This window comes from Bufo bufo, chromosome 1, assembly GCF_905171765.1.
Source record: "Bufo bufo chromosome 1, aBufBuf1.1, whole genome shotgun sequence".
NCBI classification, from domain to species: Eukaryota; Metazoa; Chordata; class Amphibia; order Anura; family Bufonidae; genus Bufo; species Bufo bufo.
In genome coordinates, this window is record NC_053389.1 from 649297070 (window position 1) to 649324616 (window position 27547).

Sequence of the window (27547 nt, forward strand, 5' to 3'; positions counted from 1 at the left end):
TTGGAAAGAAGACACCCCAAGGTATTCAATGAGGGGCATGGCGAGTTCATAGAAATTTTTTTTTTTTGGCACAAGTTAGCGGAAATTGATATTTTTAATTTTTTTCTCACAAAGTCTCCCGTTCCGCTAACTTGGGACAAAAATTTCAATCTTTCATGGACTCAATATGCCCCTCACGGAATACCTGGGGGTGTCTTCTTTCCGAAATGGGGTCACATGTGGGGTATTTATACTGCCCTGGCATTCTAGGGGCCCTAAAGCGTGAGAAGAAGTCTGGAATATAAATGTCTAAAAAATTTTACGCATTTGGATTCCGTGAGGGGTATGGTGAGTTCATGTGAGATTTTATTTTTTGACACAAGTTAGTGGAATATGAGACTTTGTAAGAAAAAAAAAAAAAAATTCCGCTAACTTGGGCCAAAAAAATATCTGAATGGAGCCTTACAGAGGGGTGATCAATGACAGGGGGGTGATCAATGACAGGGGGGTGATCAATGACAGGGGGGTGATCAATGACAGGGGGGGTGATCAGGGAGTCTATATGGGGTGATAACCACAGTCATTGATCACGCCCGTGTAAGGCTTCATTCAGACGTCCGGATGCGTTTTGCGGATCCGATCCATCTATCAGTGCATCCGTAAAAATCATGCGGACATCTGAATGGAGCTTTACAGGGGGGTGATCAATGACAGGGGGGTGATCAATGACAGGGGGGTGATCAGGGAGTCTATATGGGGTGATCACCACAGTCATTGATCATGCCCCTGTAAGGCTTCATTCAGACGTCCGGATGCGTTTTGCGGATCCGATCCATCTATCAGTGCATCCGTAAAAATCATGCGGACATCTGAATGGAGCTTTACAGGGGGGTAATCAATGACAGGGGGGTGATCAATGACAGGGGGGTGATCAGGGAGTCTATATGGGGTGATCACCACAGTCATTGATAATGCCCCTGTAAGGCTTCATTCAGACGTCCGGATGCGTTTTGCGGATCGGATCCATCTATCAGTGCATCCATAAAAATCATGCGGACATCTGAATGGAGCTTTACAGGGGGGTAATCAATGACAGGGGGGTGATCACCACAGTCATTGATCATGCCCCTGTAAGGCTTCATTCAGACGACCGGATGCGTTTTGCGGATCCGATCCATGTATCAGTGCATCCGTAAAAATCATGCGGACATCTGAATGGAGCTTTACAGGGGGGTGATCAGGGAGTCTATATGGGGTGATCACCACAGTCATTGATCATGCCCCTGTAAGGCTTCATTCAGACGTCCGGATGCGTTTTGCGGATCCGATCCATCTATCAGTGCATCCGTAAAAATCATGCGGACATCTGAATGGAGCTTTACAGGGGGGTAATCAATGACAGGGGGGTAATCAATGACAGGGGGGTGATCAGGGAGTCTATATGGGGTGATCACCACAGTCATTGATCATGCCCCTGTAAGGCTTCATTCAGACGTCCGGATGCGTTTTGCGGATCCGATCCATCTATCAGTGCATCCGTAAAAATCATGCGGACATCTGAATGGAGCTTTACAGGGGGGTAATCAATGACAGGGGGGTAATCAATGACAGGGGGGTGATCAGGGAGTCTATATGGGGTGATCACCACAGTCATTGATCATGCCCCTGTAAGGCTTCATTCAGACGACCGGATGCGTTTTGCGGATCCGATCCATGTATCAGTGCATCCGTAAAAATCATGCGGACATCTGAATGGAGCTTTACAGGGGGGTAATCAATGACAGGGGGGTAATCAATGACAGGGGGGTGATCAGGAAGTCTATATGGGGTGATCACCACAGTCATTGATCACGCCCCTGTAAGGCTTCATTCAGACGTCCGGATGCGTTTTGCGGATCCGATCCATCTATCAGTGGATCCGTAAAAATCATGCGGACGTCTGAATGGAGCTTTACAGGGGGTTGATCAATGACAGGGGGGTAATCAATGACAGGGGGGTGATCAGGGAGTCTATATGGGGTGATCAGGGGTGATTAGGGGTGATCAGGGGCTAATAAGGGGTTAATAAGTGACGGGGGGGGTGTAGTGTAGTGTAGTGGTGCTTGGTGCTACTTTACTGAGCTACCTGTGTCCTCTGGTGGTCGATCCAAACAAAGGGGACCACCAGAGGACCAGGTAGCAGGTATATTAGACGCTGTTATCAAAACAGCGTCTAATATACCTGTTAGGGGTTAAAAAAAACACATCTCCAGCCTGCCAGCGAACGATCGCCGCTGGCAGGCTGGAGATCAACTCTCTTACCTTCCGTTCCTGTGAGTGCGCGCGCCTGTGTGCGCGCGTTCACAGGAAATCTCGCGTCTCGCGAGATGACGCGTATATGCGTGACTGTGCGCAGCGCTGCCACCTCCGGAACGCGATCCTGCGTTAGGCGGTCCGGAGGTGGTTAAAATGTGCTTTAAAATGTGCAAAGAAACTTAGTAATAAAGGTGAAAAAAATAGCACTACCATATACTTGTAAAATAATTCAGTACATAAAAATGATCCCATGATAGAATAGTTAACAACTATGAACCAGTTCAAGATAGAGCTCACATCTCCTAATGGAGCGGGGATTATAAATTCACTGGATGGAGATTTTAATAGTAAAAACACTTTTCTACAAAACTACAAAACGGACAGATACTGTATATCATACACATCCCATGGTCTATGTTTCAGAATGCATATCTTTTATTACTAATCTTATACTATTCTTATACCTTTTAAGTTGAAAGTCTACATACCATAGCTCACATAAGATAAAAGTCCATTATGTTCCTAGTAAAAACTATGCTATATCATGACAATGATGTTTTACATCTAATGTATTATTTAGCATATGAGACATTCAATAGTAAAGCCCCAAGTAAGGATATGAAAACTGACTTGTACAGAAATAATTATTTGTCACCCCAGGGATGCTATAAGTCAAGACAATTTCATTTCCAATTTCAATTTCTTTCATTAAGAAAAGGTCTACTTTTAAACACTAGCTTTGATTAACCCGATATTACACATGCCATTACATGCTCCATCGTAATTCACTGTGCTCCAGATACAGTTTTATAGATGGCTCATACAAACTGCTTCACAGGATTTTATTGTTTTAATTAACATGTCCCCGAATTAATGAAACGTAACAAAATGAAGGCTAAAGAATATGGAAATATCCCAAAGTATTTTGCCCATAACAGAAAATTTTAAACAACATATTCACTGTCTTATAATAAATTACTTTAATGTGTTTATATTTGTAACCAAACAGATAACTATTTGAAGTTAGATCAAACACAAATGTACATTATTTTCATATTTTGTGTATTAGTACTGTTAAAAAAAAAACTGTCATAATTTTATAAAAACACTAAATTTGCATAAAGGCAACATTTCAGAAGGCTTGCTGATGAATGCTATGAGAACAAATGCACATAGCAGAATAACTGGGAGTCTATTTACCAGGAAACTCTGTTAACTGGATATTTTCTAATCACTAGGTCTAACATATACTGCCAGTTCAAAACATATAACAGCTGCCAGTTCAAAACATATAACAGCTGCCAGTTCAAAACACGCTAAGAAGATAGCACTTTGGAGAACAAATTGGTGTGAAAAGGAGGTCCATGAGACCATGGGTCCTTGGAAGGCCATATTAACAAAATATAACAGAAATAATTTGAAACTCCTAGGCTTCCCTGCCAATTCTTTACAAAATTGCATTATTCATCTTTGTATAGTAAATCTGATTCAGAAAGGAAAATTGTAATCAGATGCATAGATCAAGCAGAACAACTTCAATGGTCAGATGGTCAGAAAACTGTTAACACAGTATCACAGACAACACAGAAGAAAAGTAAAAGACAATTCAGACTAGCAATCATAAGACAAGAGAATTAGAGCCTAGGACCACTATCATTAGGGCTAAAAATGTTTTTGACATCTTTAAATGTTATTTTAATATAATTAAGCATGATAAACAAATTTTGTTTCTTTGTTACAAAAATTCTCTACTTGTGAGATTTTCTCTTAACTTCATTATAATGGTGTCCCTTGATGTTTAATCTGTATAGTTACAGTATGTTCACCTCTCTACTGAGGTGGTCGCACATGCTCAGTTCCATCCTTCAACTGCCACTATTGATACCTACTGTTAGGGTACTTTCACACTAGCTTTTTTCTTTTAAGGTATTGAGTTCCGTCCTAGGGGCTCAATACCGAAAAAAAATGATCAGTTTTTTCCCCATGCATTCTGAATGGAGAGCAATCCATTAAGTATGCATCAGGATGTCTTCAATTCAGTCACTGTACTGTACGGCGACGGAACTGCCTGCCGGAATCCAGCGACGCTAGTGTGAAACTACCCATAGATGTTGAGACACCTAAAAGGAAATAACTGTAGTAAAAAGGACCCCCCCCCCCCTCGAGAAAGGACACTCCCTCTGAGCCGCCAGCCTGAAGAGAATCTAGCAGGGCTGGTTCTAGCTTTGCTGGAAAGAGATTGCCATGTACTATAATATGTCTGTTTTTCATTTATTTACATCAATGATCGGATAACCCCTTTAGAGGGTTTGCCTCAATGCGACATCCCATTATTTTGAAATCAATATAACGTTTATTTTTATTTTTTAAAGAAACCAATGAAAGATTTTGTCATACACACTTATCAAATGATCAGCATTACCTGAGAAATGACTAAGCATTTCACACATTGATAATAAAGATTCTTAGATGAAGAACATGATAAAGAGTCACAGGTACAAAGCAATACAAGCAAAATCTGTTCTGCTTCACAAAACTGCCGACAAGACATCCATTGGCTCATGACAACTGATTATTAAAGGATATGTACACCTTTGTAAAAAAAAGATTTTTTTTTACACTAATTAATTTAATAATTTCTCCAATTGGTTGTGTTTATTTTCGTTTTGTTCTACAGCCTGCTGTGCTTCCTATGCACAGCAGGCTGCTCTCAGTGAGTTCACAGAGAATCAGTCACCTGACGGATTTTCTGTAACTCCTCCTGTGTGCACATGGGAGTGTACACTGTCTCCCTCTCCTCCCCTCCCCCCTGAGATCCTGTGTGCACCCTGAGATCCTCTGTGCTCCCTGAGATCCCCTCTGCACCCTGAGATCCCCTGTGCACTCTGAGATCCTCTGCACCCTGAGATCCCCTCCTCTCTGACCCCTGCCCACAGCCCCCCATGTCTCCGCAGTGCTCGCCCCATCTCACATGCCCGCGTTCTCCACGCTCTCAGCTCCAGTGATGGCCCTGGTGCCTCTATCACCGAAAGATTCCGAAACCCGTTCAGGTGACCGGGCAGCGGCATCCTGGCCTCCTCCGCCCCAATCTCCCGACCCTCGGGCCCGTTAATAGGGCACCCAGCGGGGCCCAGGCTGCTCCTCCTTGGATCCCTGCGATTCTGTGCCAGCAAATATGTGTGGGGTAACCTGAGCACGAAGGAGGTAAAAGGGGCCTCGACCCCGTCACATCCACCTACTGATCGACTGACCCACCTACCTACTGACCCCTGTCACATTCACTTACCGACCGACCTGTCACATCTCCCTCTCCTTCCCCCTCCCCTCTGCTGACGGCAGGAGCCTGATCAGGCATAGTGTGAGTTCAATACACTGCAGTACACTATACCAAGTGGGTCTAGATCCAAAAAAATAAAAAAAATAAGTGAAAAAAGAAAAAAAATATATAAATAAAAAAAAAATCTTCCTATATCCACACATAATTGGTTAAAAATGGAAAAAATAAAAGACACTAAATATGTTTGGTATCGCCGCGTCCATAAGGAACTGATCTATGAAAGGATCATGTTACTTTTACCGCACAATAAACACCATAAAAAAAATATATATATGATGGCATTGCAATTTTGCCCACCGCAATTCCCCAAAAATGGTATAAAAAGTGATGAAAAAGTCATATGTACCAAAAATTTGTACCAATCAAACGGTGACCTCATCCCGCAAAAAATGAGCCCCTACATAAGCCAATCGTCCAAAAAATATGGCTTTTAGAAAATGGAGACACAAAAATTTGTTTGATTTATTTTTTCAAACATGCTATTACTGCATAAAATAAAGTAAAAAAAAAATGCACATATTGGGTATCGTCATGTAAGTAACGGCCTGCTCTATAAATAGCATGTGATCAAACCTATCTGGTCAAAACCATAAAAAAATAAAAAATAAAGTGCCCAAAAAATGTAATATTTTTTTTTAGCACCTTACATCACAAAAGGTGCAATACCAAGCGATCAAAAAGTCAAAGGGAGACATAAAAATATGATTTTTTTTCAAAAATGCTTTTATTGTGTAAAATAAAATTTTTAAAAGGCACATATTAGGTATCGTTGTGTTCGTAACAACCCGCTCTATAAAAATATCATGTGATCCAACCTATCTGGTGAACGACGCAAAAAAATAAAAAGAATGTGCCAAAAAAGCCATTTTGTATCACCCAATATCACAAAAAGTGTAATACCAAGTGATTATAAACCATGCCCCAAAATGGTATCAATCAAACTGCCATCTCATCTCAAAAATGAGACCCAACCTAAGACAATTGTCAAAAAAGTAATAAAAAGATGGCTTTCAGAAAATGGAAACACAAAAACATGATTTTGGAAAAAATAATATTTTATTGTGTAAAACACAAATAAAAAAAAAATAGACATATTAGGTATCACCATGTCCATAACGACCTGCTCTAAAAAAATTATCACATGATCTTCCCTGTCAGGTGAACATTGTAAAAAACAAAAAATAAAAACTGTGCCAGAACAGCCATTTTTGGTTACCTTGCCTCACAAAAAGCGTAAGATATAATATACAGGTAAAACTTGAAAAATTAGAATATTGTGCAAGTTATTTTAGTAATGCATCTTAAAAGGTGAAACTAATATATGAGATAGACTCATTACATGCAAAGCGAGATATTTCAATCCTTTATTTGTTATTATTTGGATGATTATGGCTTACAGCTCATGAAAACCCCAAAGTCACAATCTCAGGTACCCTTTGCTCAGGGGATATGGATTAATTAGCTGACTAGAGTCGGACACTTTGAGCCTAGAATATTGAACCTTTTCACAATATTCTAATGTTAAGTTGCATTACTGAAATAAATGAACTTTTGCACGATATTCAAATTTTTCGAGTTTCACCTGTATATGTATAGCAGGCTGGATTCCCAGCCTGCATTTGTGGGAGGGGCATAGGGTATTTAGCCGGCACACGCCCTCCCTCTGGTGTCGGCATCACGCAGTGCGGCTTCTCGTCTTACGTGACGTCATCCTCGTGCGACTTCCGATTCTGGCCTTCCCAGCGTCCACGGACAGCGGCGGCACTTTCTCTCCTACGGCGATCTCGGTAAGCGCAACCGATCTAAAATCGCTACCCCACCCGTCCGCTATCACGGGCAGCCGCCGCCAGCGGCGCGGCCCCCTCAGGCCTTACCTCCGCTTGCTGCACTCCCTCCGCTCGTCCGGCATGGGGCATGTGTTCAACGACCCCGGCTGCCTTACTGTCAAGTCCGGCGCTTCCGCAGTGCTCCACTAAAAGCTTGTTCCTGTTCTGGCCGTAAATGTTACTGCCAGATATGATGCCTCATTATAGTACCATGTTGGTATGATCGCTGCCCCACAATTGTGCTATGTGTTGCCCCTTTCTTCAAACTGCGGCCACTGCCTCAATGCTAGCATAATACTCGCCAGCCCCATTTCCATGCTGTCCTCTGGCAATGCTGTTTCACTGGTGGCCTAACCTGGGCAGCATGGTGATGTCACTCTTCACCTGCATCACACGGGTGCCAGAGGATGGGATTCTAGTGGGGCAGGGAGCCAAACACTTGAACATATTTCCCATGTTGGCAGCAGCGCACCGCTTCTCCTAGCCGTCGCATCGCGGGGGGCGCCGTGCGTCTCCTCCTCCCCCCTCAGGTTGATTACATCACCAACATCAGTGCCTGGGGGAGCGGCAGTCGGGGAGGCGGCGCGTCCCCTGTGGAGGGTTTCTCCCCCAGGGTGGGCACAGCTCCATAGTCGGCCCCTTTTTTGGCCCCTTGTTTAAATCCTGAGACGCCCGTTCACCTTGCCTAAAACTCCCCGGCTTTTATTTCGCCAACCATGGCCTGCCTTGCTTGACCGCGCATGTTTTGGACAAACCCAGCATGCTGACAGGCGTCCCTCTCGAACCCACAGTAAGGTGGTTGGTGTCGCATCCCACACAGTCTGTGGGGCAGAGCGGGCCCGTCACTGGTTCCAGGAATGACAGCCGTTTGTCTGAAGGATGTTACTTTAAGCAACTAGCAGCCCCCCTGTGTTTTCAGCGTCCCCAAAGAAAAAAAAAAAAAAAAAAAAAAACAATAAGTTACTGTCTGCTCTGATATGTTCTGTTTTCTATTCACCTGGCCCGTCATGTTTTCTCCTTCCAGGTACGTCCAGGTGGTCTTCTTTTTCTGTTTTGCACTAATATGGTTTTCTCCGTACCCTGTCGCCTGATACGCTCAGGTTCCCTTTCGGGTTCTGTCGCCTGATACGTTCAGGCTCGCTTCATGTCCAATCACCTGATAAGTTCAGGTTCCTTTTCAGGTCCGGTTGCCTGATACGTCTGGGAGGTTGGTTGTTGTCATGTCCTTTCACCTGATCCGTTCAAGATTTCCTTCATGTCCTTCTACCTGATACGTTCAGGAGTTGCTTCCTGTCCTCCTGCCGGATACGTTCAGGATGTTCTTGGTGCCTTCGGCCTGATGCTTTCGGGTTCCGTCTTCATGTCCTCCTGCCTGACACGTTCAGGATGTTCTTTGTGCCTTCGGCCTGATACGTTCAGGTTCCGTCTTCGTGTCCGTCTGCCTGATACGTTCGGGTTTTTCTTCTTCATGTTTTTCTGCCTGATACGTTCAGGTCCTCGTCATGTCCTCTTGCTGTTCAGTCTTCACCATGTCCTTCCTCCTGTTACGTTTGGTTTCGTGTCCCGTCTTGTCAGACCTGCTTGTGGGTCGTTCATCTTTTTTCAAATCTTTTTCTTGGTCTGCATCTCACTTCACGTCACATTCCTCTCCTACTGTCCTGTTGCATCTTTCTCCTACCTCATAGGTGTCCCTATCACGGTCAGTTCAGGCTTCTTTATCTGTCACGCTCGGGGCCTGTTGCTCGCCATTGCCATCGCGCACGGGTCATGTCTCCTCACTGCCTGCCACACTGGTAAATTCCACGCTGGCAGCCAGTTGGGGCCTCGTTTCCAGACGCGTCTCGGCTCTCGGTCTTGTTCAGGGCCCGGCGTTTGTTCACTGGTTCACGCCAGGTCATGTTTCGTCACTACCTGATACGCTCAGGCCACTCGGTTTCGTGTTTTCTTTCAGGTTTTTGTCCTTCCATCGCCTGATATCGTTCAGGATTTCTTACGTTTTCGGCCTGCCACCTTCAGGGTTCGTTTTCTTCCTGTTTATCATCACGTAAGTTCCGTCTTGTCAGCATATGTTGGGGTACCTCTCCCCGCAGGTACCAGATAAAATTTCTTCCTCACTTACCAATCCCAGATTCGCAGGGTGTGAAGTTCACCCTCTTCGCGGACTTCCCCGAGTTTTTGTTCGATTGCTCCCAGGTTTTCCAAACAAATTTTCCATCCTAAACTTTCTGAGGCTCCAGGTAAGTAAAAAAAAAAAAAAAAAAAAAAAAAAAAAAATGTTTTTGGGGGTTGCACGAGGGGTTGTCAATTCACGTCAGATCCTTCCACAGGGTCCTGTCTTCTTCGGTCAACATGTCTCACGTCTCGGATATTGAGGACTCACTGTCCATCCCTGAGTCAGCGGTCTCGGAGGCAGCCAGCCGCGCGTCTTACATGCATTGGACCATCCCCAGGATGCTCGCTGAACTGAAGAAGAAAGGGATCCGCCATTCGGCATCCGCACGAAAGGCAGAACTATATCATCTGCTCTTCCCTGAATCTCCCAGGGCTCCCGAACCACCCGGAGCCTCCGAAGATCTGGTCTCCATGTCGACCATTCAGCTCTCCCTGACCCAACTCCATGCGACCATCAACAACATGGCGTCTTCGATGTCACACATCGACTCCAGGCTCCAGGCCGTCGAGAGCAAGATTGCTACGCCTCCTCCTCCGCCAGAGGCCGAAGCCGTGCCTTCTACTTCCCAGGCCAACGTCCAAGGTACAGGTCTGGCCTCTCCCGACATCGCCCCAGCGTTCTTTGTCTCAGAGAACATCAGGCGGGATATCCTGGCGGGGAAGGATATCAATTTGGCCGCCATCCTAATCTCCACCCATGATACGGTCGAAAACCGGACAATCGCCTGCGGTGATGTGTCGGTGGTGCTGAGGTCCAAAGACGTCCGCCTCAACAAGAAGCTGTCCATCCCCGAGTTTATGCTGACCTTCAGCCTGTACCGGGACATAGTGTGCTCTATTCATCCCCACCGCAGGGTAGAATTGGACACTTACATGTACAAGGTCACCGAGCTGGGTTACAGATATGGCGGTACCGCCTTCTATGAGTACCACCGGTCTTTCTCTGCCAAAGCTGCAGCGGCTTTCCTCCAGCACCAGCATGTCACCAACTGGGCTGTGTTGGACATGGAGATCTTTTGCAGGCACTTCGCCGGGCAAAAATCCCCAGCCTGTGCCGGTTGCCAATCAGTCCTCCATTCTTCTGATTGGTGCCCCCATGTCACCAACCCATCTCCTGCCAGGCCAACGTCCAGCTCAGGGGTGCAGAAACCCAACCCCGCCACGGACAAACTCGGCCATCCCATCACCTTCTTAGGGAAAAATCAGCTCTGTAACAACTTAAACCTGGGTTTTTGCAGTTATGATAAATGCAAGGCTTTGCACATCTGCGCCATCTGTTTCAGGGCCCATCCTCAGTCCTCCTGTTCCCAACGCACGGCAAAACGCTCATGACTAGGCGGGGTCAACGTTGACCTGTTACTCTCCCTCCTCCAACAACATCATGACCCCAGTTTTGTCCAGTTCCTCACACAGGGTTTCTCGGAGGGTTTCCACACCGGGCTAGTCACCCTTCCGCAGGTCACTCATGAGTGCCCCAACCTCCTCTCTTCTCTGGAGGATCCCGGGGCGGTGGACGCTCTGCTGGAGGCGGAGCTGCAGAAGGGCTTCATGATCGGTCCTTTTGCGGAATCCCCTTTCCCTCTGTACCGGGTCAGCCCCATAGGTCTGGTGTCCAAAAAGTCTTCCAATAAAAAAAGATTAATTTATGACTTGTCTGCTCCTCATGCATCCAGCACCCCCAGCCTAAATTCCCTGGTCCCGTCGGACGAGTTCTCGATGCAGTACTCGTCCCTGGACGAGGCCGTGGAGCTCATCTTACAGGTCGGGGCAGGGGCTTGGTTGTCAAAAGCGGACATTGCTGATGCCTTCAAGTTGCTGCCCATCCTGCCTCACCTGTGGAAGTTCTACGGCCTCAAATGGAGGGCGAAATATTACTTTGCCACCCGCTTGACGTTCGGGTCAAAGAGCAGTCCCTGGCTCTTTGACCAGTTCGCCCAAGCACTGCATTGGCTCTTGGTCAATCATGCCCACTGTCCGAGGGTCATCCATTACCTGGATGACTTCTTGCTCATCGAGCAGGCCGAACACGCCCCGGACAGGTTGGACAGCCTCCTCAGCCTGTTCAGCCGCCTCAATGTTCCGGTGGCCTCAGCTAAGGTCGAGGGCCCCTCCAGGGTAATCACCTTTCTGGGCATCACCCTGGACACTATCAGCATGGAGGCCAGCCTCCCCCTGGACAAATTGAACAGGTTAAAGGACTCCGTGGCCAGGCTCGTGGGCACCCGCACGGTGTCAAAGTTGGAACTCCAGTCTTTATTGGGGTCTTTCAACTTTGCCGCCAGGATCATGCCCCAGGGCAGGTCTTTCACCGCCGGCCTACTCAGACTCCTCCCAGCAGCCTCAGATCAGCATGCCCTCATCCACCTCGGGCGCGACGCGCTGGCGGATCTGGCCATGTGGTCTTTGTTCTTGTCCAGCTGGAATGGCATCTCCCTCTTCGTTCCTCAGTGGAACGAGGCCTCTCCCTTGGTATTCTCCGACGCTGCTGCTTCCCTCGGTTTCGGGGCCATCTGCGGGGATCAATGGTTTGCGGGTCCTTGGCCCGCGCAGGTCTCCTCAGACCAGGAGGCTGCCAGGTCTTCCCCCCTGCTCGAGGTCTACCCCATCGTCACAGCCGCTCTTGTCTGGGGTCAATCGTGGAGTAACAGGCCAGTGTGCTTCATGACTGACAACCAGGCGGTTGTTGACATCCTCGCCAGGGGTAGGTCCAGCTCCCCCAAGGTCATGCGCTTGGTTCGCAGGCTCACCTGGCTGTCCCTGCAAAGCAACTTCCGCATCATTTGCAGGCACATAGAGGGCAGGAAAAATACCGCAGCTGATGCTCTGTCCCGTTTAAACTTTGATTTGTTTTTCCAGGTCATGCCGGGAGCTCGGAGAGTCGGGATCAACCCTCCGGGGTTCGAAGCCCTGATCATGGACTAGAGGAGTACATTTCCGCAGCCCACGGTCTCATCCGCGAGTCTCTCTCGGCTAATTCTGCCCGGAACTATTTAACAGGGTGGAACACCTTCAGGCGGTTTGCCCACCTTCACCCCAGGGGGGACAGGGACAGAGTCTCCTTTGTCCTGGCCTTCCTGGCGTACTCCATCTGTCCCACAACACCATCAGACTTTATTTAGCGGGCATCCAGCACCACCACATGATCAGTCATCCTAGTCATACCTCCTTCTTTTCCTCCCAGGCGGTCAAGGCGGTTTTGAGGGGCATTCAGAAGCTCTCTTCCCCTGCCCTTCCCACCAGACAACCAGTCACAGGGGAATTATTCCAAAAAATTTCTGCCGCCCTAGATGGTAATCCCTTTGGCCCTTTTAGAAGTTTGATCCTCAAAGCCGCTCTCTACCTCAGCTTCTATGGGTTTCTCAGGCCGGGGGAATTCTGCTGCACCTCAGCCCGGAATCCAGGGCCAGTCATCAGTCAGCTCCACCATAGTTTAGACCACTTCACCTTCTCTCTTCCTTCCTCCAAAACCTCCCAAGTCGGTCCACCGGTACAGATCGAATACTTTCAGTCGTTCAATCCTTGGTGCCCAGTGTCCGTGTTCAATCAGCTGCTCTCCACTCTCCATGACAGAACTCCCGATAGCCCCCTACTGCCTTTTCCCGTGCTGTCACTGACATCCGCGCAGTTCATCAGGCACATTCGTTCCATAGCTTCGGGTCTGGGGTTCCACGCTGCTTCCATTTCCGGACACTCCTTCCGAATCGGGGCCGCATCGGCAGCCTCCAAACATGGCGTCCCCGCTCACGTCATACGGAAGATGGGACGATGGCAATCTTCCTGTTTTTCACGTTACATCCCTCATCCACGGGTCGAGATTGCCAAAGCTTTTTCCAGTCTGGTTTTGTAAATCTCCAAATAATAAACTGCCTAAAATTCATGTTTTGCCCCCTTTTTTGGCTACCCGCGTCACGTGGCTAAAGGCACACCACTAGCCAAGTTAGGTCCTACCGTGTCCAGTGCACACCCTCTTCCCAACACTCCCCCCGGAGCCTTGACCACAAGTATAGCAGGCTGGATTCCCAGCCTGCATTTGTGGGAGGGGCATAGGGTATTTAGCCGGCACACGCCCTCCCTCTGGTGTCGGCATCACGCAGTGCCCCACCCGGCCCACCCTCTTTTCCAGCTTCACTCAGCTCAGACTCCCTGGGTTAGCCCCCTTTTTTGGCTACCCGCGTCACGTGGCTAAAGGCACACCACTAGCCAAGTTAGGTCCTACCGTGTCCAGTGCACACCCTCTTCCCAACACTCCCCCCGGAGCCTTGACCACAAATATATATATATATATAGTATATATATATATATTTATATATACATACATACACACACACAACGCACAACTACCTCTATCAAAAGATTTATATACTGCATAAGTATCTCTAATTATATATATATATATATATATATATATATTTACAATGGCAGCACATCAGGCCAAATAATAAATATGGAGGTGCGTGCCAATGGATCCGGCATCAAATCCAGGACAATATAAGAATAAAGAAAATGGCAGCACTCTCACAAAAAATGAGTGACAAGAAAAACACTTTATTCACCCCTGTGGTCGCAACTAGTATTGAGCGAACTTGTGTTTTAAGTTCGGCGTAAAAAGGTTCAGGCTATCTAAGAATTCTGTTATGGATTCCGCTACAATGAACCATAAGTTATCATCTGTGGTAGCGGAATCCATAATGGAATTCTTAGTCCCCTTACACACGGGCGAGTATTCCACGTGGATGCGATGTGTGAGTTGAACGCATTGCACCCGCACTGAATACCGACCCATTCATTTCTATGGGGCTGTTCACATGAGCGGTGATTTTCACGTATCACTTGTGCGTTGCGTGAAAATAGCAGCATGCTCTATATTCAGCGTTTTTCACGCAACGCATGCCCCATAGAAGTGAATGGGGTTGCGTGAAAATCGCAAGCATCCGCAAGCAAGTGCGGATGCGGTGCGATTTTAATGCACGGTTGCTAGGAGACGATCGGGATGGAGACCCGATCATTATTATTTTCCCTTATAACATGGTTGGGAAAATAATAGCATTCTGAATACAGAATGCATAGTAAAATAGGGCTGGGGGGGGCTAAAAAAAATAAAAAAATAATTTCACTCACCTTAATCCACTTGCTCGCGCAGCCCGGCATCTCCTTCTGTCTCCTTCTTTGCTGAACAGGACCTGTGGTGAGTATTCATTCCAGGACCTGTGGTGACGTCACTCCGGTCATCACATGATCCATCACATGATCTTTTACCATGGTGATGGGTCATGTGATGGATCATGTGATGACCGGAGTGACGTCACCACAGGTCCTGGAATGAATGCTCACCACAGGTCCTGTTCAGCAAAGAAGGAGACAGACGAGATGCCGGCAGCGCCAGCAAGTGGATTAAGGTGAGTTAAATTATTATTAGTATTTTTAAACCCCTCCAGCGCTATTTTACTAAGCATTCTGTATTCAGAATGCTATTATTTTCCCTTATAACCATGTTATAAGGGAAAATAATACAATCTACAGAACACCGATCCCAAGCCCGAACTTCTGTGAAGAAGTTCGGGTTTGGGTACCAAACAAGCGCGATTTTTCTCACGCGAGTGCAAAACGCATTACAATGTTTTGCACTTGCGCAGAAAAATCGCTGGTGTTCCCGTAACGCACCCGCACATTTTCCCGCAAGGCCCGTGTGAAAGAGGCCTTAGATAACCCGGAACCTTGTACACCGGACTTGAAACACAAGTTTGCTCAACACTAGTCACAACGTTTCATCTCATGAATGAGCTGAAAACATTGCGACCACAGGGGTGAAGTTAAGTGTTTGAGAGTGTTGTCATTTTTTTTTTTTATATAGAGTCATTTTTCAAACTTGTGTAAAGTAGAACTGGCTTAGTTGCCCATAGCAGCCAATCAGATTCCACCTTTAATTTTTCAAAGCTCCATTGGAAAATAAAAGGAAGAATCTGATTGGTTGCTATGGGCGACTAAGCCTGTTCTACTTTACACCAGTTAGTTAAATCCACCCCCCCCCCCCCCCCCCCCGTGAACGTCTATGTGTACATAGCATTGTGTGTCGTCACACTGTACTAATTTGTGCGGACTGCACACAAATACTGTATTCAGAAGAGAACGCATGTAGTGAGAGCTGTCAGTAATGAGATCTATATCAGGCTTATAACGCTATGGTTATCAGCAGAAATATCTATTGTGTCTGCAAAAATTGGACTTTCTACAGAATGGAAAGTGAGAAATAGATCTGATTACAAGCAGTCTGTATGTAAGTGGCTGCTAGCTGTGCTATGTTAGGCTACTTTCACACTAGCGCTCAGAGCGGGTCTGTCTGATGTCTGCTCAGACGGATCCGCTCCTATAATGCAGACGTTTGTATCCGTTCAGAACGGATCCTTCTGCATTATAGTTTGAAAAAAAAACTAAGTCTGAAAGTAGCCTGAGCGGATCCGTCCAGACTTTACATTGAAAGTCAATGGGGGACGGATCCGTTTGAAGATTGAGCCATATGGTGTCATCTTCAAGCGGATCCGTCCCTATTGACTTCCATTGTAAGTCTGGACGGATCCGCTTGCCTCCGCACGGCCAGGCGGACACCCGAACGCTGCAAGCAGCGTTCAGGTGTCCGCTCACTGAGCGGAGCGGAGGCTGAACGCTGGCAGACTGATGCATTCTCAGCGGATCCGCGTCCACTGAGAATGCATTAGGGCTGGACGGTTGCGTTCGGGGCCACTTGTGAGCCCCTTCAAACGGAGCGCACGAGCGGACACCCGAACGCAGGTGTGAAAGTAGCCTAACAGGATGTGGGGGCATGGCTGTGGAGCTTGTGCTGGTGCATGTGAAATCCACAGGAACACCCACACATGTTTGAGGAGAGATGACAGCACTGAGCAAAACTTATGGAAGAGCATTTCAGAGAGCATGTGAAGCAAAGCTGATACCAGTAAACTAACAAGTGCAATTTTATTATGTGCTGCATTATGGTAAGATATGGGGTTATTGATCTTAATTAGTGATGTCGCGAACATAAAATTTTCAGTTCGCGAACAGCGAACGAGAACTTCCGCAAATGTTCGCGAACTGGCGAACCGGGCGAACCGCCATAGACTTCAATAGACAGGCGAATTTTAAAACCCACAGGGACTCTTTCTGGCCACAATAGTGATGAGAAAGTTGTTTCAAGGGGTCTAACACCTGGACTGTGGCATGCCGGAGGGGGATCTATGGCAAAACTCCCATGGAAAATTACGTAGTGGACGCAGAGTCGGGTTTTAATCCATAAAGGGCATAAATCAACTAACATTCCTAAATTGTTTGGAATAACGTGCTTTAAAACATCCAGTGTGTGTATACGATCAGGTATGATGTTGTATCGATCAGGTAGTGTAAGGGTTACGCCCGCATCACAGACATTGACAGACCAAACTCCCCTTTTAATGCACCGCAAACAGTTCATTTGCACAACCGCAAACTCCCCATTTGCACAAGGTTGGATACCAAGCTAGCCACGTCCCGGTGATGTCATTGAAGGTTTCTTCCTCCACCCAGCCACGTACAACACCAAGGGTCCCCGAAAGGTCAATTGAATTGATTTTTCGAACGGGGAGATGGTTAAAAAAACGCTGGCTCCCTCCCCTTTGTTTTTATCCACGGTGACTGCGTCTGCGCCGTGCAATTTACTGTCACACCCGATATGAGTGGTATTTTCTGTAGTACTATTCTCATCAGTTTAATCCCTCTAACGTCCCCAATCTGGGTGCCATTTATTGAATAGATTTTTCGAACGGGGAGATGGTATCAGTGGTTGGCACTGGCAGTGGGCACACTACAGTCAGTAGAAGCGGGCCTGACACACACTGGCAGCAGGCAAGCAACTGAAATTACACTAAAGTGTAAAAATTAAATGCCTTATTTATCGGCAAGCTACTGTGCCACCCGGTATGAGTGGTTGGCACTGGCAGTGGGCACACTACAGTCAGTGGAAGAGGGCCTGACACACACTGGCAGCAGGCAAGCAACTGAATTTAGACTACTGTCTAAAAATTAAATGCCTTATTTATCGGCAAGCTACTGTGCCACCCGGTATCAGTGGTTGGCACTGGCAGTGGGCACACTACAGTCAGTGGAAGCGGGCCTGACACACACTGGCAGCAGGCAAGCAACTGAATTTAGACTACTGTCTAAAAATTAAATGCCTTATTTATCGGCAAGCTACTGTGCCACCCGGTATCAGTGGTTGGCACTGGCAGTGGGCACACTACAGTCAGTTGAAGTCGGCCTGACACACACTAGCAGCAGGCAAGCAGCTGAAATTACACTAAAGTGTAAAAATTAAATGCCTTTTTTATGCAAAGTCCTGTGCCAGCCGGTATGAGTGGTGGGCACTGGCAGTGGGCACACTACAGTCAGTGGAAGTCAGCCTGACACACACTGGCAGGCAACTAACCTTAGATTAAAGTGTAAAAATTAAGTGCCTTTTTTTTAAGCAAAGTCCAGTGCCACACGGGATGACAGGGGTGGGCACTGGCAGTGGGCACACTACAGTCAGTTGAAGTCGGCCTGACACACACTAGCAGCAGGCAAGCAGCTGAAATTACACTAAAGTGTAAAAATTAAATGCCTTTTTTATGCAAAGTCCTGTGCCAGCCGGTATGAGTGGTGGGCACTGGCAGTGGGCACACTACAGTCAGTGGAAGTCAGCCTGACACACACTGGCAGGCAACTAACCTTAGATTAAAGTGTAAAAATTAAGTGCCTTTTTTTAAGCAAAGTCCTGTGCCACACGGAATGACAGGGGTGAGCACTGGCAGTGGGCACACTACAGTCTGTGGGCCTGCAGCTCCTCACACACAGGCAGGCCAGGCAACTGCAATATGTATATAAAGGAAAAAAAAAAAGCAGACTAATGTTGCAGCCCTAAAAAGGGCTTTTTGGGGTGCTGTCAGGACGCTGTCCTTACAGCAGAGATCAGATGAGTCTTTCAGGACTGGAGTGGACACTGAATTCACTAGCCTAGCTATCGATTTCCCAATTAAATCAGCAGCAGTTACAGTCTCCCTCCTCTCACTAAGACTGCAGCTTCAGAATGAATCTAAAATGGATGCTGTGCAGGAGGTGGGAGGGTCTGGGAGGGAGGGTATGCTGCTGATTGGCTGGAATGTGTCTGCTGACTGTGAGGTACAGGGTCAAAGTTTGCTCAATGATGATGTATAGGGGGCGGACCGAACATCGCATGTGTTCGCCCGGCAGAGGCGAACGCGAACAAGCTATGTTCGCCGGAAACTGTTCGCCGTCGGATAGTTCGGGCCATCTCTAATCTTAATGCACAAAGGTGTCCATAGCCTTTAAAGTTAGACCAGAGATCAGCTGATTTTTGCAGTTATTGATAAACCTCCAACTATCAGCTATCACTAGCAGATGCTTTTACTGACCTCAACAGTAAAAATGTAGTATTATATGGCTGCTCTTAATAGTAGCTAGATGAAACAACCCATCTAATAACAATTAAGGACATATTTGTAAATAGAGATCATAGCATTTCCACGCATTTAGTCGACCTGCTAACTATAACTAAGTCTAGAAATATGCCAGGAAGTGAATTAGATATTACTTGACCAGGGATCAGCAACCTCTGGCACTCCAGCTGTTGTGAAACTACGACTCCCAGCATGCTCTATTCACTCCTTTGGGAGTTCTGAGAACAGCCAAGGAGCTGTGCATGCTGGGAGTCGTAGTTTCACCATAGCTGGAGTGCCGAAGGTTGCTGATCCCTGTGATAGACTATGATTGTCTAGGAAAGTGTCATGGTCTGTTCAATAGGCTCATATAAAATCCTTGCAGTGTGGTTAAGTAAGTTTCTACTTTAGCCCCTTCACAACATCTGCTGTACATATACAGTGGATGTTCAGTGTTTAAAAATGGTGCCAGTTCAGTAGGCTGTGCTGCAAAGCTGACACACAGGAGTAGTGTCAGATCAAAAATACATTTCATTGTGGACACTTAACCTGTCATATGCTGTGGTCAATAGTGAGCATGACCTCTGACCCCCCACCATCCCCCTGCAGCGAAATTGCTGTGTGCTGATTGGTTAATGGAGCCTTCTGAAGGCTACCAGGCCTGCTATGATATTCTTCCTATTAAGCCCTGCCTTATATAATGCAATTGTAAACTGTTGCACTCTATGGTATTAGCTATCTAATGACTGCATGTTCAAGTCTTTTAGGGAGACTAAAAATAAAAACATTGAAAGAAATGTGTCATCAGAAAATGACCTATTGCTTGAATCATGTGTATTTTAGACATAGTTTTATTTTTTATTTTTTTATCTCACTATCTATATAAAAAATAAAATAAAACCGTATCGTTTTTGCACTGGCCACTAGGTCTAGGTTCTTGTTCTATACAAATAACGTTTTAGTAGCCATCATCACAGGCAGAATTAGGATGACCTTTGTATATATAAAATAGGATCCACCATTCACAACAGGTAATATCACAGCTTATCTACTCTTTAATGACCTCTGTACAGGCCACAAAGCATGACTAGAAAAATCTCATATTGAAGTCAAGTTCAGCTATTGTGTCTTTGGCCCAAGTGACTGCTCTCAAATAACAAGAAGTCTTGACATATGTTTAGCCTAGTGGCTATTGTGAAAAATGCTGGATTTTATGATTATTGAAAAAAAATAGATAGGGACATGGAATATTAATTTTAAAAAATCTAATAATTCTAAAACAAATATTTAAAATAAAACTATTTTTTTATCCCCTTTCCTCAAAAAAAAAAAAGGAATAAAAGTGATAAGAAAGTCTCGACATATGTTCAGCCTAGTGGCCATTGTTAAAAATGCTGGATTTTATGATTATTTTATTTTTTTAAATAGATAGGGACATGGAATATTAATAATAAAAAAATAAAATGAATCACAATTTTTTAATCCCCCCTCTTCAAAAAAAAAAAAAAAAAGTGATAAGAAAGTCAAATGGTACCAATAAACATTTTAGCTCACCCTAAAAAAAACAATCCCTCACACCACTCTGTAGATGGAAATATGCAAATAGTTATGGTATAGGTAGCAGAATATGTTGACACAAAGCAAACATATATCTTTTTTTTTTAAGTTGTTTATTCTTTTAATAATAGTAAAGCATAACAAAAATTGTATATATTTGGTATTGGTGTCATCATCCTGAAGAATAAAGGCAACATCAGTTTTAACACATCATGAACGTTGTAAAAACAAAAACCCAAGAAACTATTTTTTGGAATTTAATATTTTTCAATTCCACCACAAATATTTTATTTTCCTTTTTTCAATATAAAAGATTGTAAATTAAATGGTGCCATTGAAAGTACACCTTGTCCCACAACATCTAGTTCTCATGTGATTCTTGTGGAACACAAGGAGAAAAAAAGCCAAAGCAAAACGTGAAAAACGTTGAAGGTGCCAAAAGGTTAAATCATCCAAATATTTCAAATTCATCCATCAAAATGTCTTTAAATACTAAACCATTACCTATGAGAGATCAAATATCTAAGACACATAAATAGTGGGATGCATTAGCCTCTAACATTCATTATTCAAACTTCCATCAATAGGCAACACTCAATAAAAAGACTTATGGCGATGAACTATTCAAAGCAGCTGATCATGCATAACATATGCATTGCCAATTTCAATGCACTGCTCAGTGCGCAATCAACCACAGAAAGTTCAGGGGAATGGACCAAAGAGGCAGAAAGAGCAAGTCCCTGCTCATTAGTTATTGTTATGATCTCGATTACCTATTTCATTGTGTACAGCCACGTAATGCATATCAATATTCAGCGGATAGTCTTTATTCCTTGACAGGGAAGATTTGCTCAATTAGCATATTTTAATGAACGTCACAATCTGTGGTTGTATATCAATATTATGTCGGGAGCACTAAGCTATGGTGATATGCTCCAATTCATTCAGTTGTTCCTTAGCAACTAGATATACTTTCATACTAGTGCCTTAACATATCTTTTTATTTCCTTATTACTACTTTAATCACTTACGGGGAAACACAATTATAACGATTTCTGTGACTTTTGCTCATAAGGCATAACTTGTCCATATTCATAATTACAATGGAAGAAAGCTGCTGGTTTCATTTAGCTAGTCTTTCACTCAATTTGTCTGCATAATTTAACGTATTACGATTGTAGATTGGGGAATTTGCATACATTGTTATAGCTGTCAATTGCTTTTGGCTTTTATGTCTCAGAATTTTGTAATATTCAGAAAATATCTAATATCAGAACAAACTTGTAATTTTCAGTGTTGGAACAAAATACCATTTTACTCTTTTGTCTGGATGTGTTGTAGAAATGCATTGATCATGGAGAATCAAAAATGAATGTGACGGCAAGTTGGAGCAGCTGGCACTATCGATTAAATTTATATTACGCCTAAATTGTTCTTCATACAATATTCAGTTTTACATGTTTAGATTCACAGTCTTCCTATTTATAGAAGACTCTTTTTATTAGCCTCCTAATAGGCGTTTACCAGTTCTCATAATTACTTTTTGGAGTTTACATATTGCTGCTGTTTTTTGGATTTGCAGTCAGCCTTAGTCTTAGCTCTAAGATCTGGTGGTCTATGCCTTATTTGCTGTTCTGATATTGCACCGTGGCTACATGTGTCCAGGTATGAAGTACTGAGAGGGGGGAGGGGGTGGGTGCTAGAGATATTAAATAGGGCACATTTGCTAATCCTATAGATCAGTGAAGCCCAACCTGCGGCCCTCCAGCTGTTACAAAACTACAAATCCCAGCATTCCTGGACAGCCTACTGCTATCAGCCTGCAGCAGGGCATGGTGGGAGTTGTAGTTATGCAACAGCTGGAGGGCCGCAGGTTGAGCATCCCTGCTATAGATGCTATAGACCTGCACCAGATTTCTAACAGTGGCTCAGGTTGGATGAGAAATGTGGTGTATGGATAGACACTTTTGTTTAACTTAATACCATCTGTTGGCTAGCTTTAAGAAATAATTTTACACCAGAATTGTGGTTACATTTTGATGCAAGGGTGAATACAGCGACATATGCAGAGCGAAAAACCTGAACTAAGAAGAAGCATATACAGCTATTGAACAAAGTCGGCGTCTCTACACCCTCAACACGCGTGCTCTGAGAAGTGAATGCGCAGAGAAGTGCCTGCACAAGCGCGGGGATTGATCATGGGCATTTGCGATCGTCAAGACACAAAGCCGCATATGGAAAAACACATGTATGTATGACCTGCTACCAGCGATACCGGTATCAGCACAACAGGACTTTTGTAAGCAGAGAAACATTACATTGCATCGTACCTGAGTAGGTTGTCAATAAGTTGCATGGAACTGTGTGATACTAAGTAACAACAAGACTTCATAATAAGAACGCAAGAATGTTACACTGAGAGAGATTAAATAAACAGAATTTCCTCTTGCTTTATCGCTGTATAATATTACATATTCCAAAATAGTGTGTGAGCTCCGCACTGGAATACATAGAGGGACCAGTACTATAGAATATCACATAATAGAGACTATATATATTATTATTATTTTTGTTGATTATTATTATTTTTTTATTATTAGAGATACTGAGAAAACTGTGTTTTTATATGGTGTATTGATAAATAAATTGATCTGTATTTTATATACAAAGCAGGCCATTAATATTCATTATGGTTCTTACCTCTGCCTTGTGCCCGTGTCTTTTCTATTACGCTTGTGCAGATTTATCACTATCTCAGTTTTATGATATCATTACATTAGTCTCTGTTGCGTTGTTATCCCTGTACCATGACTTCACCATGTTTATTACCCATGTGGTGTGGATATCATTTTGTGTGCTATAGACTCAGTGACAACATAACTGCAGGAATTATTTATGTTAAGGACACCTCTGCTTATTATGCCTGTAATGGGATATCGGGTTCATCGTTCCAGTTTTGTGACATAACAATAATATTTGTTTCTGTGCAGTGACATCACCTTGTGAATTGTGTCATCTTTTATGAGGCACAGTCACACCTGGAACTGGTGCCTGAAGAAGCCTAACTGTTTCTGAGCTATATACCAGGAGTCAGCAACCTCTGACACTCCAGCTGTAGTAAAACTATCACTCCCAGCATGCGCCATTCACTTATATGGGAGTTCTCTGAACATCCAAGCTAGTGTGCATGCTGGGAGTCATAGTTTCACCACACCTGGAGTTCCAAAGGTTGCTTAACCCTGCTATATAGTGTAGATGACAGTACTATAAGATGCTTGTAAAACTGAGACCATTATACAGTTCATGAATTCGGTCACTTTAAGTTACACCATTGCCTGCTGAAAAACTGGACTCTAAATTAATGATTTTTTACTTGATGTTTTATCGATATATTTTACAAACTGAAGCTATTATGAAATCGTCCACAAAATCTTACCTGGTCCAGTAATTGTGAATAAAGCTCATGGCAGTTAACAAAAATATACTTGTACGTAGAATCTAAGCAGGCTCGTACACAGTCCTTCACCACCATGCTGGCTCTTGGAGGGCTCTGAAGTTCAAGAACCTAAAAGACATTCCAACATTTCCTACATAAGAACAGAGTAATGACATGTACATGGTAAACATTGCTGCATGCTCCTGTATTTTATTGTAAGAATGCGTCAAACATATATTTAATCGTACAGTTGTCTCCCCGATTCCTGTATCATTTAAAGCAACGTGTATTCATTGTGATGTATTGTAGCTCTTGAAATATTTAAAGGGTTTTCTAGTCTTCAAAAAAAAAATTTTTTTCTTTGTACTATGAAACATTTCTAATATATATATATATATATATATATATATATATATATATATATTTCACAGAAAATGAGTTGTTTTTTCTAAACACAGCAACCAGAAATTGTTGTTTTTTTTCTGAGAATTTTGATTCATTAGGTCTTTTATGTTTCAATTTCCTCAAAACTTTTAAGATCTTAGGCGTATTTCTGGCAAGACTGCGTGACTTCTCTCCGCTTACGCCAGGTCTAAAAATGATGCAAATTGTATTAGATAAGTGTTATCACGTTGTCATTTTTTCCCTACATTCATTCCGTTCCAAAATTGTGTCACTTTTACCTAAAGTCTCTGCTCTTTGTCACTATTTATTCTCAGTACAAAAAAAAAATTGCCAGCCCCCGTTTCAAATATTATTGTAAAGAAACGTGTTATACTAGTTTTACATTACAAAGTATGGTAATTATTAATTATACAATCTGACTCACATCATCATCATAGTTAGCCGCAATAAATTTACAACTAGAACATCAGAATCAAGCTACTCAGATGTGCCAGTAAAGCAATCAATAGCCATATAAACATAATAATGTGAGAACACAGCAAAACATGTGATATTGATGGAAACACAATCCATCTGGTAAGTCTAGATACAGAAGGCTTCAATTGTCAGAGACCAATAAACATGATATATTGAGTGATGCTGAAAGCTTTCTGACAATAGTAACGTGACTTTGAAAAGACATAAAAAGAACTATAATGTAAGCTACCTTCATGCGGAAAAAGGTGATGCTTGTTAGCAGGTCCACAGTTGACTTTAAGTCTTGAAGCCTTTCTAGGTTTGTAGCTGGGAAGTTATCCTAAATGAAAGAAAGAAAATAAAGGATTATTTATACTTTTTACAACTATGATTTAAATGAAATGGGTCATCAGAAAATGAAATTTTTTAAATTATGTTTTTGGGTTAAATTTTTTTGGGCAATTTAAAAAACAACTTTCCATGCAATTTGCACACTGGCCACTAGGTCTAATAATAGGTCATGATTTCCTGTTCTGTACAGGTAACTTTTAAGTAGCTATTATCATTATCACCAAAGCCAGAATTACAATGACATGTACTCTGGATAGATAACACAGAATCCATCATTCACAATAGGTGATATCACAGCTTATCAGCTTCCTCCTGACCTCTGCACAGGTCACAGAGTATGCCTAGAAAACTATCCCACAGAAGTGAATGGGGTCCACTCCTGTCTATTGTGTCTATGACCCATGTAGCTGCTCTCAAAAGACAGGAAGTCTTAACATACTTAAGGCCTAGTGGCCATTGTGAAAATTGCAGTATTTTATTAGTTTTTGTTTTATATATAGTTTATTAAAAAAATGTGTTTAACATGAAAATTTGATATATATATATATATATATATATATATATATATATATATTTTTTTTTTTTTTTGACCGAACAGCCCAAGGTCAGAGGATTTTGCACCCGGCTTCATTTTCAAGTGCTGCTGCCTTTTCTTTGTGTTATATATATATTATATATTTACATACATTACGCAGATTTTGAAAAGAGTGAAAATCTGTGGTTAAAATGTGTAGAATATAAACAATAGAAAATCTACATCAATTCAACTACATCTGAACTGGGCCATTGCACATAACCATACCCGTTTTCCAGTCCTCAAACCATGGGAACGCAAAACATGGATACCGGATGTGTGCGCCCCACACTTTCTTGCTCCACACACCCTACACTATTGTAAAAATAGCTATTCTTGTCCGCAAAATGGACAAGAATAGGACATGTTCTTTCTTTTTTGTGGGATGGTGGAATGAACATACAGATGCAAACAGAATACAATGTGCTGTCCGCATTTTTTGAACCCCTTTGAAAGGTATGGGTCCGTATCTGATCGGCAAAAAATGTGGATCAGATACAGACCAAAAATATGGTTGTGTGCATGAGGCCTAAAAATTACATGACACGTCTGTAGTTCTACAGGATGAACCATAGTGATATTGATGTGATTCTCTGCTTTAGTAAAGACGAGGATTTACCCTCTTCCAATATTTTAATTATAGAAAAAAAGGATATATAACAAGAGGCTGTTTAAAGAAACAACCACTTTAATGAGTTGTGTCTAATTCAGAGATAATCACGCAGGGAAAGAATGTGAATCCATAGTAATTTATGCATGTAAGGCAAAGACCATGTAGGATCTACAATATATATCCATAATCTCAACACACGACAATGAGGTATCAGCTGTGCATCCATTCAAAACTAATGCAGTTGTACTAATACATAGTAAATAGTGGTCCAGGCTAATCCATTTACTATTTCATTATGGTCATCTTGGCAGATATGTGTAATACTGTATATGCATTCAGCATAGTGTACAAACAAAGAACTCCTGGACTCAATTGACTTGCAAGCTACATATTGGTGCTGCCTCCTACAGACAACATGTCACTGTATCTTCCATTCCCTGCATTGGTTTTGTCTGAAACAGTGGACTCTTAGGGGGAATTCTCACACAGTGGATTTATTGCAAAATTCCTGCAACTGGAAATCTGCAAGATAATCTGGACATAAATCTGGACTTCTGCAAGCCTCATTCAGATAGCAGATTGGATGCATGTGAATTCGCCCTAATTGTGTAAATTAATGTGGAATAGAACCAAGTTCTCTTCCTAAAATTTATTATATTTACCCTGTATTTTGAGAGGTCAATTCGTAGAGAATTGTGCAGCTGATCCAAGAGTTTTATAAACTTTTCTCTCTGTGTAAATGAAAGAATAGTCATCAGTGCTTAGAATGGAGCATGATGGAAACTGGCATTGTACTCTTTATCTGTCTGTAACTTTTATCAGCATACTTAATAGAAGCATTATAATTAATATTATAATATGTTTCATTACAACAAAACAGAACAAAATTACATAGACACATGACCACGCTTTATATAAATTATTATTTCAGAACTCAATAGTTGCGGAGCCTCTGTACCAACTAACTGATGTATCATTGTGCTAGACCTGAGGGCCTTATCCTGATGGTCCCCTGGTTTTCACCCTTTAACCCCTATACAGGCATCTGGACTTTACTGCAGGGAGACGACCAGGCCAGTACATCT

At 43.5% G+C, this 27547-nt stretch overlaps 1 protein-coding gene across 3 annotated transcripts in view; it reads right to left on the minus strand.

Annotated features, from left to right (window-relative positions):
* UNC13C (unc-13 homolog C) overlaps nt 1-27547 on the minus strand; it is a 793844-nt gene that overhangs the window by 360239 nt on the left and 406058 nt on the right. For all 3 annotated transcript variants that reach the window (XM_040413932.1, XM_040413931.1, XM_040413930.1), the window contains 3 exons: nt 27125-27193; nt 25175-25264; nt 24064-24192 (listed from right to left, as the gene is read on the minus strand). In XM_040413932.1, coding sequence (XP_040269866.1) covers nt 24064-24192; nt 25175-25264; nt 27125-27193 — 288 coding nt within the window. The remainder of the gene's footprint in view (nt 1-24063; nt 24193-25174; nt 25265-27124; nt 27194-27547) is intronic.